This window comes from Misgurnus anguillicaudatus, chromosome 13 (assembly GCF_027580225.2).
Source record: "Misgurnus anguillicaudatus chromosome 13, ASM2758022v2, whole genome shotgun sequence".
Taxonomy (NCBI): Eukaryota; Metazoa; Chordata; class Actinopteri; order Cypriniformes; family Cobitidae; genus Misgurnus; species Misgurnus anguillicaudatus.
Window position 1 is genome coordinate 31,977,893 of NC_073349.2, and position 13,520 is coordinate 31,991,412.

At 38.0% G+C, this 13,520-nt stretch overlaps 1 protein-coding gene and 1 long non-coding RNA gene across 2 annotated transcripts; one reads left to right on the forward strand and one right to left on the reverse strand.

The window, feature by feature from the left end:
* The first annotated feature begins 4,247 nt into the window (after positions 1–4,247).
* Positions 4,248–5,647, forward strand: LOC141369349 (uncharacterized). Its single transcript, XR_012373010.1, has 2 exons — positions 4,248–4,603; positions 4,990–5,647. It is a non-coding gene; the product is annotated as an uncharacterized lncRNA (long non-coding RNA).
* LOC129430524 (complement factor I) lies at positions 5,412–13,197 on the reverse strand. The gene is made up of 12 exons (XM_073875643.1): positions 13,038–13,197; positions 10,552–11,071; positions 10,322–10,469; positions 10,043–10,233; positions 9,856–9,963; positions 9,612–9,722; positions 8,587–8,640; positions 8,256–8,392; positions 7,291–7,394; positions 6,668–6,948; positions 5,954–6,055; positions 5,412–5,756 (listed from the first exon to the last, which is right to left on the reverse strand). Exons 1-12 carry the CDS (start codon positions 13,086–13,088, stop codon positions 5,539–5,541), a joined length of 2,025 nt encoding a protein of 674 aa, XP_073731744.1. The 5' UTR covers positions 13,089–13,197; the 3' UTR covers positions 5,412–5,538.
* Positions 13,198–13,520: the final 323 nt, after the last annotated feature.

Here is a 13,520-nt window from a genome sequence, read left to right on the forward strand (position 1 = left end):
ATCAGCAGACGCTTTATCCAAAGCAACTTAGAAAGAATAGGAAACAATTAATTCATTCATAATATATGGAGGCAATATTACAAGAATTGCTTTTACCAGGTTACTATTTTACCCAATTCTGAGACAATACCTGTTGAGAGTGAGTATTTATGTAAAAGATTAGTTTTTAATGATTGTTTGAATGTTGTAAGCGATGTGTCTGCTGACCGGATTGCATTTGTAAGATTCCAGCAGCAGGGAGAAGTGAAGGAGACGGAGCAGGAATGGGATTTAGTGCCCTTGTGTGAATGCACTGCTCATTTTAAAATGATTTAATCAACAAACCATGGGTTAAACCATCAAAGGTCCTAATATGTATTATTTTGGTGCAGATATGTACCTTTCAGGTATCAGTTTGTACCTCTAAAGTACCACTATGTACCCTTAAGGTACCAATATGTACATTTTAGGTACAAAAGTGTACTTTTTGAAAAGGTACTGCCCCCGTGACAACTTTTGTACCTTCTTGTACCTTTTTCAGAGAGTGTAAGAGAGATTTTTGATGATTTCAATGATGATTTTGATGTTAAACTATACCACAATAAACACAATAACACTTAACTATCCTGTCAGGTTTTTATGTGCATATGAACAAACAGCATGAACTTCAGGCACAGTAAAGAAAAACAAAACTTGATTTTCCCATCAGACTCACTGATCAGAAAGTAAATCACAAGAACATTTAATAGTGTTTGTACTGAAAAATTTAATTATTGCTATAAAAAAAACCCATAACGGTTATATTTACACTCTAAAATCAAACGGTGCTATATAGCACCAAAAGTGGTTCTTAGCTCGTAATCATAGAAGAACCATTTTTAGTGCCATATAGCACCGGTGAAGCACCTGTGTAGAACCATATGGGGACCATGTAGCACCACTATAGCACCACATATGGTTCTGCGTGGCACTATGTGGTTCTGCAGGTGCTTCACAGGTGCTTCACCGGTGCTATATGGCACTAAAAATGGTTCTTCTATGATTACGAGCAAAGAACCACTTTTGGTGCTATATAGCACCATTTTTTTTAGAGTGTATACACGTACTGGTGGTTTCCCGGACAGGGATTAGTTTAAGCCAGGACTAGTTTAAGGATATTTAAGTCATTTTAAACAAACATTACTTGTGTGCATCTTGAAACATAACACTTTCACTACTTATATTTTAAGATATGTCAAAGCGAGTTGTTTTTGATCTAAACAACACATTTAAGACTAACATTTAAGTTAGTATGGGACTAGTCTTAAGCCCTGTCTGGGAAATCACCACTTACAGTTTAATTAAAATGACATAATAGTGATGTGGGATTATACATATAAACGTTCATATCAAACAGTAAAGAGAATTAAGTGACATAGAACGTTTTGTTTTTGTTTAAGGATCGATTCAGTCAGAAATAGTTGTCATTGTTTTCTCTGTCATTAGCATAAACATAGTTGCCAACTCTTAAGAACTAGTCTGAACAACTAGCAATTATTTAGGGCTAGTCAGTTTTAGTGTTTGGATTTAAATGAGACCAATCTTTCTTTTTATGTGACATACTTAACGAAGAAGAAAAATAATAGATGCCTAAACTTTAAGACTAGGGGCCAGTCACACCAAAAGCGTTTATGGCAGTTGCAGGCGCCTTTTTTGAATGATATTCTATGGGCAGGGCGCGTTTGCGCGCTGTTTATGCGCGCCGAGCGCCTTGCGGTTTTTTGCCGTCTGCCGCGCACGCGTTTTTGAAGGAGCGCTGAGAGCTGAGAAGCGCCTGACGTCATTCGCATCTTTGCATTGTCCAATCGAATGAGGGGAGAGGCGGGCCTTACGTTGTGGTGAGGGAAGTTTACAGTTGCTTTGAAGAACCGGACTCCACTCGCTCACTCTCTCCTGCGTGTTTGTGCACCTCTCACCCTCAAACAAGGTCAGAGCAAGCGTCCTCTTTTTAAAGTTTCTGCTAATATGACAGTTAACAGCAAAAGAGCGCTCACGCTTCAATATTTGATTGACAAGACAGCTGACTCGGTGGTTGCTTAGCAATATGAAAAGCCGCGTCGCACTGCTCTTTTTTTTTTTAAAGGCAGTGCGTCGCGCCTTGCGTTTGCAAGCGTTTAAAGCGCTTTTGGTGTGACTGGCCCCGAACAACCACATGTGACTGTCTTTAAAGGGGCATTCAGTAGGATCTACCCCCATCTAGTGGTGGAATTGTATTTTCCATTCAAACGAACAGTGCTTACTAGCTCCTCCCCTTTCCAAATGCATGTTTCAACTACGGTAGCCGTTATGTAATCACTGATCTCCTTGTCCGTTGCAGCTGGTTCACGTGTTCTGAATGAAAACGCGTTGTGGAAACGCGTTGGTAGGCTAGTGCTTTTTGTCCCTCTCTATTATTATAGTTTATCAATACGGCGGAACGATATGGATGCCATTGGACTTACCCGTTCAATTTAAGTAAAGAGGAGAAATTCTAAGCTTACAAACAAAAGTCAGATCACTGGCAGAGGTCATTTGACACCAACGAGGACATATTTATGAATAAAGACATTGATTTTGATTAATAAAACACTTCAAATCCCACTGATTGCCCCTTTAAGTGTTATCATGTTCACTTAAAGGGAAACTTCACCCATTTGCATTAATCTTTGTATACTTAGAACCCCAGTCATGTTTTTAAATGGTCGTGCATCATTCCCTCAGTTTCCCCTGAGACAGGAGAAAAACTCAGGTTTAGGTTTAACAGTGTAGCAGAGCAAACAGAAATAAGTTACAGTAACAGAATTTAATAAACTTATTTTTGTTGCTGTCTTGACTTTTTTAAACTTTTTTCTTTTGTTGATGTCTTGAATCCGGGATCACATCTTACTTTGTGAAATCACGGCAACCTATTTTATATGGTGGGGCCCAGGCGAGCTGGTGGACCACAATATATTGTAACATATTAAAAGTTGCCTGTTTATTCTGGATGTTTTATGTTTTGACCTATGGCTATACATATATTCTATATGGTGGACGTAATTTCAACAAGTAAGATGTGATCCTGGATCAAAACCATTGTTGGTCCGGGATCAACATTTTCATTAACCAATCAGATTGCAGGCATAAGATTAGTGTGCATGTTAGATTTTGGTTTAGGATTGTGTTAGGGGCTTTTAAGAAATACTCCTCAAACTATTATTTACCACTTATTTGAGGGCTTAAAAATGTTTAGGGTTTGAGTTAAGGGTAGCTTGGGGTATCTTTGATTAAAACTTTGATCCAGGATCAACAAAAAATGTTGATCCGGGATCACATCTTACTTGGTGAAATCTCGGCGACCTATTATATATGGTGGGGACATGGACCAGCTTGGGTGTGCTGGCGGGGACCTGGTCAAGCTGGTGGGGACCAGGTCGAGCTGGGGGGTCAGCTTGCTGAGCTGGTGGACCAGCTTGGTTGAGCTGGAGGACCAGCTGATGACCAGCTTGGACCAGCTTAAACCAGCTACCAGCTTAAGCTTTTCCAGCAGGGCGTGAAAGTCCGCATGTGCAGAAAGCGAACCTAGGGACGAGCACGTACAACGGTTATACGTCAACATATCATCAGAATGATTGACATCTGGGATGACCAATAATACAGATGATCCACGCGGAAAACGAAAATCTTCTGCTATACCTTTAAGTTGCTAATGCTAATCATTACTAGGCATATCTCTCTTTACCTGTCACCACTTGTATTTGTACTCTTGAAAATAAACCGGTAAGCTTGGCACATTTGGCAGCATCCTCCTCCAATGTCTTTCTTTTCTTCAACCTGGCTTTTACAGCCCCTCCTGGCCTCTTCCTCCCACCCAACAAAATGAACATTACTGTGAAGTTATTTTGATGAAGTAACCAGGAATTAAATGAAAACTTACCTCAGAATTTATCAGAGAAACGAAAGATGTGTTCGACTTCATGCGGCGCTGACAGGATGATGACGTCAATGTACCGCGAGAGGCCGGGTATGCATTGACGTCACTTTCCCCGTGACCACGCCGGAACTTGCCCTGTTGATTTTCATAGGGGCTGCTGCGAAAATGGCAGTAAAACTGACTATTATCAGCTTAAATTGAATTTAGTAGGACTTGACAGCAGGGGTAGACAATACTTACATTTTCCAAACATCTGTGCTTTATTAGGATGTTTGTATTGAGAACAAATTTACTTCACTACATTCTAAAGCATAGAATCATACTGTGTATTCTTTTGTGTTGCATATTAAAATTTATTTAATACCTAATTACATTTAATTTGTGTACTTTTACTTGAGTAAGAGTACTTAAATATTAAATGTAAAACAAACACGTGCATTTATGAAATGTAATAGAGTAAAAATTATGATAATATGCTTTGGAATGTATGTTGTCCAAAGAAAAACATGGATAAAATACAAATACTTAAATATGTTAAAGTAGAAAATAAAACTTGTGTGACAAAGTTACAAATGTTTTCAGGACAAAGTAGTTAGTTTCTCCAACTATGCATCGTACTTTGGTGGTTCAGCAGCAAGTCATGTCATTGTTCGTGAAATGCGTCCCAGGTTGTAGCTGTATTTGAAAGTTAAAGTCGCCATGAAACGGAAGTAGCGATTGCCTTATTTTCCCCGTGGTGACGTATATCCGAATGAAACGGCTTTTGAGATGAAATAAGGCAGGGCTGGATTTGAATTTGTCCATCGAGATCTGATTGGATCGTTTGAAGTTGGGCCGTGTTGCTAATTGCTAATGGCTGCGATCCTCTCCCGGACCCCGCCCACCTGCCATACTTTTGACCGGAAGTGAAGAGAGATCGTTTTGAGGAGGGGAGGAGATTTACATTTTTGATTAAAGATTATGAGCACACACACATTTTTAAAAAAGAATGAAGCTCACAGATAAGTCATTTGTTAATAATCCCACAATATTAAAAATATATATGTAGTTTTTCATTTCAATTTCATTGCGACTTTAAGAGCGACGGCAAGTTTCCAATGAGTGGGTGTGGTTTCATCGCTTCAGTTTTTAATTGTTTATTTCAATATTTTAATAACTTATTTTATTTACTTAGAGTTTTTTATCATTTAAATGTGGCTGTGTGTTTAATAACAAATTTTTCTGTGATGTGACAAACTGAGAACACATATTTAATATCACTTTTCATGGACATTTAGTGTGTTTTCTTATTTCTTTTTTTTTTTCGGCTATGGTTAGATGTTTCACTGGCAGCCCACAATCTGAAGACAATCTGATGACTACTGTTTCTTTATCAAAAATATAAAAAAATAATCTTTAAGGAGGAATAACCTGAATAACCATTTACAATTAATCTGGTTTAAAATCAGATGAAGAATTGTGTGCAGTGTGTATGTAAAATAAAACAGAATTGAGAAATGGGTAACATCAGACGTTTTTATATTGCATGATAAATCTTCATCTCCATTTTAATAGCAAGAGAACCATAAGCATTTATAAACACATCACATAAACACATAAGCAGTTATGATGAAAGCATACAGATGTGTTTACTGGTTAAATCTGGTAATCGCTGGCCAGCCTGTGTGAAATCGGATCCATTCGAAGTAGTGAGCCACTTTAGTGTAAACTCCAGGATGATTGGGTTCACCACATTTATCTCCCCAGCTCACTATACCCCATACATACGACACACCGAGAGCGTCTTTACACACCAGCGGCCCACCGGAGTCACCCTGACACGAGTCCACGTTCCCCTCAAGATCACCTGACACACAACCAATGAGAAATGATCTGTCACATAGTAAATGTTCAGTAAACATTCAAATACAATACGAACTTTGGCCAAAGTTGGTATTGCATGCTAATTGTTATTGTCGTATTTTAAAGAAAAAAATCTAAAAGAAAAAAATTTAAAGAGGTGAAATTTGACAAACATTTTTGTGTTTAAAGTTAAATACACACCTGCACACTCCATTCCAGGACGGAAGCGGTTGCTGTAATAATTCTCACACTCGCCGATGATCGTCACATTTGCCCATTTTAAAATTAATGTTGACATTCCCTCTTTGAACAAACAAACAAAATCAACCAGTGAGTATTTAGGCTTTAAATGTCACTGCAATGAAACAAATTCAACAAAATTGAAGTCATAATTCTGGATCAGTGAATCAAAGTGAATCTTTAGCTTTTCATCAGGAGGGCCCGAGATGGCGGATGTACGAGTAAAATAGTGCATGTTGCAATGTGATAATACACATTGGGAATACAGAGCGGCAGCACATTATCGTTTCTTTCTTTCTTTTATTTTCCCTTTCTTACAAGAACAGAAAGCTAAGAAGCATTTTCTTCTCCATACGGTTTGATTTCTGTTCTTTGTTATTTGTTCTAAACTTTGTGGTGGATCTGCTACTTTTCTTCATTTATCAAGTTTGCAAATGTCCAGTAAATGACTCAAATCAGTGTTGTCCGGTTGATTATAAAAAAATTATTTGTACTGCACGCGTGTCAAACTCTTAAAAGCCATTCACGCTTAAAAGCATCTCTCGTATCGATGTCTCTAAAGTGTATTTAAATGTTTGTGTCGTTACGTTTGCAGTGAATTAAGTATTCAGACATTGTAAATAGGCGATAATATTATAAGTGAATGTAGTTGATTTTCAGAAATCTATGTTTGACCTCTGTTGCGACCCCAGCCGGAGATTGTGCACGTGTGTTTGGGTTGAAACTGTTCTGTCGACCAGGGCACACAGACGGGTCGGACCGCCGGATTATCCAGCATACATTTGCCTAAAAATCTCAACTCCTCCATCTGAATCAATGCAATGTCATTCTCATAGGTTTGAGCGTTGTACTGATGATGAATGATGATGTTCTTCACAGGAATGCTGTCTGACGTGGACTGCGTCCGATGTTTCTTCCACAGAGAGATTTTAATTCGGAAGGACTTCGGTTTGGGTCTGGAGATACACAAACGCACAACCACATCACAACAAAGATTACACTGAAAAAATGATTCTTTCAATTTACTCAATTTTTTCAAGGCAAGTGGTTGCAACCAACCCATTTAAGCTACACCCAAACAAAAAAAATTAGAAAGGCCAAACAAAACAAAAAAACTTTTGTTTAAATGTAGCTTAAACAAACTGACCGCAACCACCCACCCCAAAAAAATCTAGCAAATTGAATGAATAAAGTTTTTCAGTGTAATAGCAAAGATATCTTCACATCTGATGACGTTAGATTGCATTATGGTTTAGGTTTGAAGGAATATTATGATGCTGTTTGCTGATTGGTTGGACCTGACACAGTGGGCGGCGGTCAGAACCCAACATCCACCCAGGTAAGCTCCTCCACAGTGAATCGAACCTTCGTCCTGTACGGCCACCTGCCACTGGATTTGAGTCTGAAGGGTTAAAGGTCACATTACATTGAGTGTCTAGAAGATTTCATCATGTGTTTTATCTCTAGACTCTTTATTGTACACACAGTATTGTGCAAAAGGCCAACAGCTCACCATTAGATGTGTTGTTTTATCATAAATAATTATTTCTCATGTCTCTTTATTATATTATAACCAGTAAATACAAGAATATACTGTATGTAGTATTCAAAACTAAAGTGTGAAGAATTAACCGGTAACAGTTTAAGTCAGAAACTGAGATGGCAGGCCAGAGCTCAACATTATTGCGATGAAATATGCAATTTCTGAATGCAGAACTTTTCAGTCATAAAAACACCTGCAAGGCCTGAATAAGATCAAACCTCAGACAAGAAAAAAGCAACGCAAAAGTAACTAAAAAGTAACATAAGCAAGCATTACTTTCTATGAAGTAACTAAGTAATGCAAGTTACTTTTTTGGGAGTAGCTTAAAATTGTAATGCATTACTTTTAAAAGTAACTTTACCCAACAATGCTTGTATAACTTTTTGTGAGAAGTATCAAAATTCTATGGAATGAAAAGATTTTAATGAATAACATAAAAGAACAAAAAGAAAAATGATTATCATTATCATGATAAAACATGAATCCCATTGTGAAATAAGATTTTGGTCATATGTCGCCCATCCCTAGTTGGTTAGATATTTTCTGTATTCTCTGTATCTTAATAAAGAGATATGGATGATCATTAAGAGATGGTGGTGGTGGTGGTGGTGGTGGTGACCTAAGACTTTTTCACAATACTGTGTTTCTGTAGTAGTGATTATACAGTGTTTTGTATTAGCATTGTGTATTTGAAAGTGATTGTGTTGTTGTGTATCTGACCGGTAACGCCTCTTCTCCTCCTACTAAACGCTTCTTTCGTTGATGCTTTGTGGTGTTTTCTGGTCTGTAGATATAATCCATGTTGGGAACGCCACACTGCAGCTGACTCTCTGTGGCCGTCCGAATAATTCTGATCTCTATAAAACACAGCACATTGTGTGTGTGTGTGTGTGTGTGTGTGTCAGGGTGAAAGGTCATGTGACAAGCATGTTGATACAGCTGTATGATTATTTTAAACTAAACCTTTTAATCTTAAATTCTTCATCTGATGTTTCAGGAATTTACTCAAATGTGAAGCACATGAATGAACTCGAGGGTAACTAAGATTTACCTGACTTTGGATCAGTCAACAAGTCTTCTTGTTTCTGTTTCTGTTTCTGATTTTCTGTAAGACAAAACATCTATTCAGTGTTAAAATCGTTTGAATTCTTCCTGAAGTATGAAGAGTTACACGACAGTCCTGTAGTTTCTATGTCAGTTCATAATAAAGAAAAGTGAATCGTGAAAGTACACATGTCTTTTTTTATTCATTAATGTGACATTTTATTTATGAAAAAAAACAAACAAACAGATGATTAAAGTTTTATAATGAGCTCAGTGAAATCTAATAGCATCCAAACACAAGCTAGACATCTAGGCTAAAACAAGGGGAAATTTCGGCTGTCAGTGAAAATTTAAAAGGGTCAAACATAAAAATATAACATGATGCACACATGATGAAATATCAGACATCTCACAAGTTATTTTGGCAAAAACCACATGTGAATTAAAGTTTATTTTGCTAGATGTGGGTTATAGCAAGACTATATCAGGTCTATAGTTAACCTAGACGGTGAAATGATGGGCAGCCAGTGTTCAAATTATGTCAAAGATTATGGGGGTCCCCTAGCTAAGCCCCCAAGCCCCCCCCATCAATATAGGGTCACCTTAATTTCACAAAATAAGATGTGATTCTGGATCAACGTTTTAATCAAAGAAACCCCAAATTACCCGTAACTCAATATTTACCCCTCAAATAATAGTTGGAGAAGAATTGTTTAAAAGCCTCTAACCCATTACTAAATATAACAATCTGTCAATTCCTCCAGAAAACAATGCACTTGAGAGTTTACATTTATTTCAGAAAGAAATCTTTTGGATTGGTTTATTGCCAAATTGGGAGAAATAATGGACAATATCACTTTGTGGCACGAGAATTTTAAATTCATGTAGTATTTTAATTTGAATAAAAACCAGGAAACCCCCTATATTTTGTGCTTTATAGGGGGTCCAGGACCACCCCAGCCCCCCACACACAATTTGAAAAATGCAGCGGGCTATCGCTTGCTGGAAAGATTTAGAGATGAATTTACTGACCTGGACTTTCATCTTCTCCTCCTAAACAATCTCTGATTCCATCTCCAACTGCGTGAGCAGGAATACAAACACCCGAAGAGCAGTGAAACGAAGTTGAGTTTGTTTTACACTCTTTAGGACAACACAAAACAGACACACAAACATCAGCAACATGACTATATTAAATTCATTATTATTAACTATGTTAAAACAGGAAGAGGTAATGATGATGTCATAGATGGAGACAGGAAGTGTGGCGACTCACCTTTACAGCACATCTCATCACTGTTGTCCCCGCAGTCATCCACACCATTACAGGTTCTTCCGTAAGGCAAACACTTTCCGTTTGCACAGGAAAACTTATCACATTTACCTTAACACAAAATACACAACATTAAGTGTTTGTGTAAAACAGTAAAGATACCTGAAGTTAAGATGATTTATTTGGTCACCTCCTGCAGGTTCTTTATAGCAGTTTGAGACGGCCACTTCTGATGAATCGCTCAATGGTTGTGGATTATAGATGGTACATTCAGCCAATGAGAGCTCAGATCCGCGGCACTGAACGCGGACACACTGTGATGGCCACTTTAGAGTCTGATCAAGAGAATCAAATCTGATTTTGGTGGCCGCATCTGCTCCTCTGAAGATTACAGACAGACAACAACTTAATATAACTCAATAGAAGAGAGAGAGAGAGAGAGACCTTCACAGGGTTCAGCTGTGTTTACCTGGGGTTATCTGTGTTTCGGCAGACGACATTCGCTGCAGCCATATTCCAGGATTTCCCACATACCAACATTTTCCCCTTCATAGTGTTGATCTCGATCACTTGACCAGACGTGGAATCTTTCAGATTTACTTGGACGCTATCATCCACTGGACACATACACATACATTAGCTTTCATTTAAAGTCTATCAGTTTCTATAAGTCTTCTATGTAAACGTTTAATGTCTTACTAGAACAGGACGGGCTGAAGTGTGAAAATGTGGGTTGTTTAGATCTGCAGGAGATTGCTTTAGCCTGACACATAGAGGAATATGAAGAGCCGTCCAGTCCACACGCATGCTCCATCTGCCTCGGACACTTGTAGGGAATCTTACAAACACATTCACCTGACAGACATCGCATCCACGGAGGACAGAAGACTTTAGCGCAGGACAAGCGAGTATATTTCTGCTCCAGACATTGAGGTGGGCCCAGGTAATCAGGAGCTTTTGGCGGATCTTTGGATTTTGAGGCAACATTTTTTGGGAGGGTTTTTTGGTTATTTGGTTCAGGAATCACAGTTGATGGTTTTGAGTCATTTTTGGGTTTTGTCGTTTCTGGAACACGTGCCTGATTCTGAACGAGTGAAGAGTTTAAAAGTGGGGTTTCTTGCTGATGTTTTTGATCTTGGTCTGGATGAGTCGGTATCTGAGGAAGGCGGTCTTGGATTCTGCATTGTGAGCTGTCTGGCCCCGGATCATTATCTTCACTCTAATTGAAATTTTAATTCAGTAGCACATGAATATAAGCATCAGTTGTTGATTGGGGTTGTAACTTTATGAGATTTTCACAGTATGATCATCGTTTGAGCAAATATCACGGTTTCATGCTATTAAACAGTGGCGGCCGGTGGTGACTTTGTGAAGCTCATCATCACAACATGTATTTAACACATCATGCGTGTGGCTCGTCAATTCAAAATGTGTTTGGTGTGTCATGTGAACTTAAAATAAATATCTGCTGCAGAGGCTTCAAAAGGGTTTAAGATAAAAGAGACCTTCATGTTTGCCAGATACTCACTCCATCTCAATCAAAGTTTAGTGTTAAGTTAGTGTCTTGCAAATATTTTGTAAATGTGAGCGTCTCTTTTATCATAAACCCTTTAAAAGCTTCTGCAGCAGATGTGTATTTTGACATGACGCATGATGCACATCACATGATGTAAAGGTCAAATATTTTGACATGACAAGCAAACAAACATGACGCACTGAACCATTTTTGACATGACGAGCCACACACGACACTTCAAACACATATTTTGACAAGACGGCAATACACATGACACTATGAACATGAATTTAGACATTTTTGGACACCCATACTGCAGATTTTAACTTTTTTGCAGTGTAAGAACAATTTCCTGAACAGGGATTGCCCCTCCCCGGGAAGCACAGCATGACTTCACCATGAAGGCCCGGGAAAACAACCCTGCTGAAAAAAAATGGGTATTATGCTGGTTTGATGCTGGTGGTCACCAGCATACCAGCACCAAAACACAACATATGCTGGTCTTGCTGGTATGCTGTTTTTTTTCAGCAGGGAACTCTCTACAATTCACAGTGGACTTCCCACCGAGACCATTTGGTTTTCAAAGATCACACCTTTAGGGTGTCATACATCAGCAAACTGTATATGAAATGCTACATGCACACAAAATCTGAAACTGATCTTATTTGTTTTCACTCAATGCAAGTGGTAAATGGTCTCATTCATATAACAACAGAATTCAATGTTAAAGTTTAAGTAAAACTTCATTTAATGTTGATAGACACCTCCCATCTTAGACATAAACCAATCACCCACTGTATGCAAATGAAGGACAGCCCTGAATTTTACAACAACCAATCAGTACCAAATGCCTAGATAGTTTGTCTCTTTGGATATTGAAGGAAATGTTGTAAATGGTTCAGCGGGTCTTTCTGTACTTGGAAACTCACCTCATGATGCTGTATCTTTGATATACTGTTACAACCCTAGTCGGTCATCCATTATCCACATAAACAATCTCAAAATCTGATCGTTTTTATTCAATCACATTTAAATGCTCAGAAGTGTTATTAAGAATAATCCCATTAAAGAAACCATGGAGAGGTGAGCTGGATTACATCATCATACTGTAGTTGCAAAATTGATCGTATTATCAGATTGAGCAATGTGTTGTTGTAACAGCAGTATGAAATAACAAACTCACCCCTAAATACTTCCTTAAAAACATGAATGCACATCAAAACATCCTTTATTTTACACTTGAACATGTATGTTGTTTTATCAGACTTCAAAGAATTAGGCTTAATTTACATTTTTCTTACCCTATAGATCCAAAGTTTTTCCTGTTTTAAGCAATACTGTCAAGAATGTTGCTGTAGTTCTGCAGCTGTTTATCAGTAACTTACTGTAGATTTAAATGGATGTTATTTACTGGCAACAGTTTCCTTAAAGTTAAATGAACATTACAAACAAACTGTTGCCAGTAAATAACATCAGCTTAAATCTACAGTAAGTTACTGGCAGTAATACGGTCATTTCTACAGAATGTTTTTACATTTTATCTTTGAGGCTTGAAAAAACTGACAGATATACTCTAGATTTACTGATCACTTTAGTTCATTTAAAATATATAATCTATATACAGTTATTAGAAAATGTTTTGATCTGAAAGCAGATGAATAAAACTTACGGCAGCCTGCGAAAGGAAACCTGTAAAGAGAAGCAGAATGAGAAGCTTCATCCTGGAGATCTTCTGCTGGTCTTAGTTCAGATCTTCTCTGATCAAAGTTTCATCAAACACACAGAGACAAATGATTAACTGCTGTCAATAGATCTGACTGCAAACTGACCACAGATCAGACCCACTGAGAGACGGTGGGAGGAGAAACAGCAGATCTTACTGGAAAGGTCAAACATCTGTGTGTTACAACCGTGTGCGTACACAATCAATAATAAACAACAAAAAAAACCTACACAGTAAAACTGACTCACAAAAAGCTGTTTTATTACAGCTGCAATCCTGAACTTTTGCACATCCCAAAACCTTACATAAGACAAATTGATCAGGAAATGTATGGATTTTGTGTCTCATGTTGTTATAGACTCTTTTACAGCTCACGTGATCAAATAGCCTGCGCGCGCATTTAGGCAACAGAAGTGGTTTTGTTCGCCA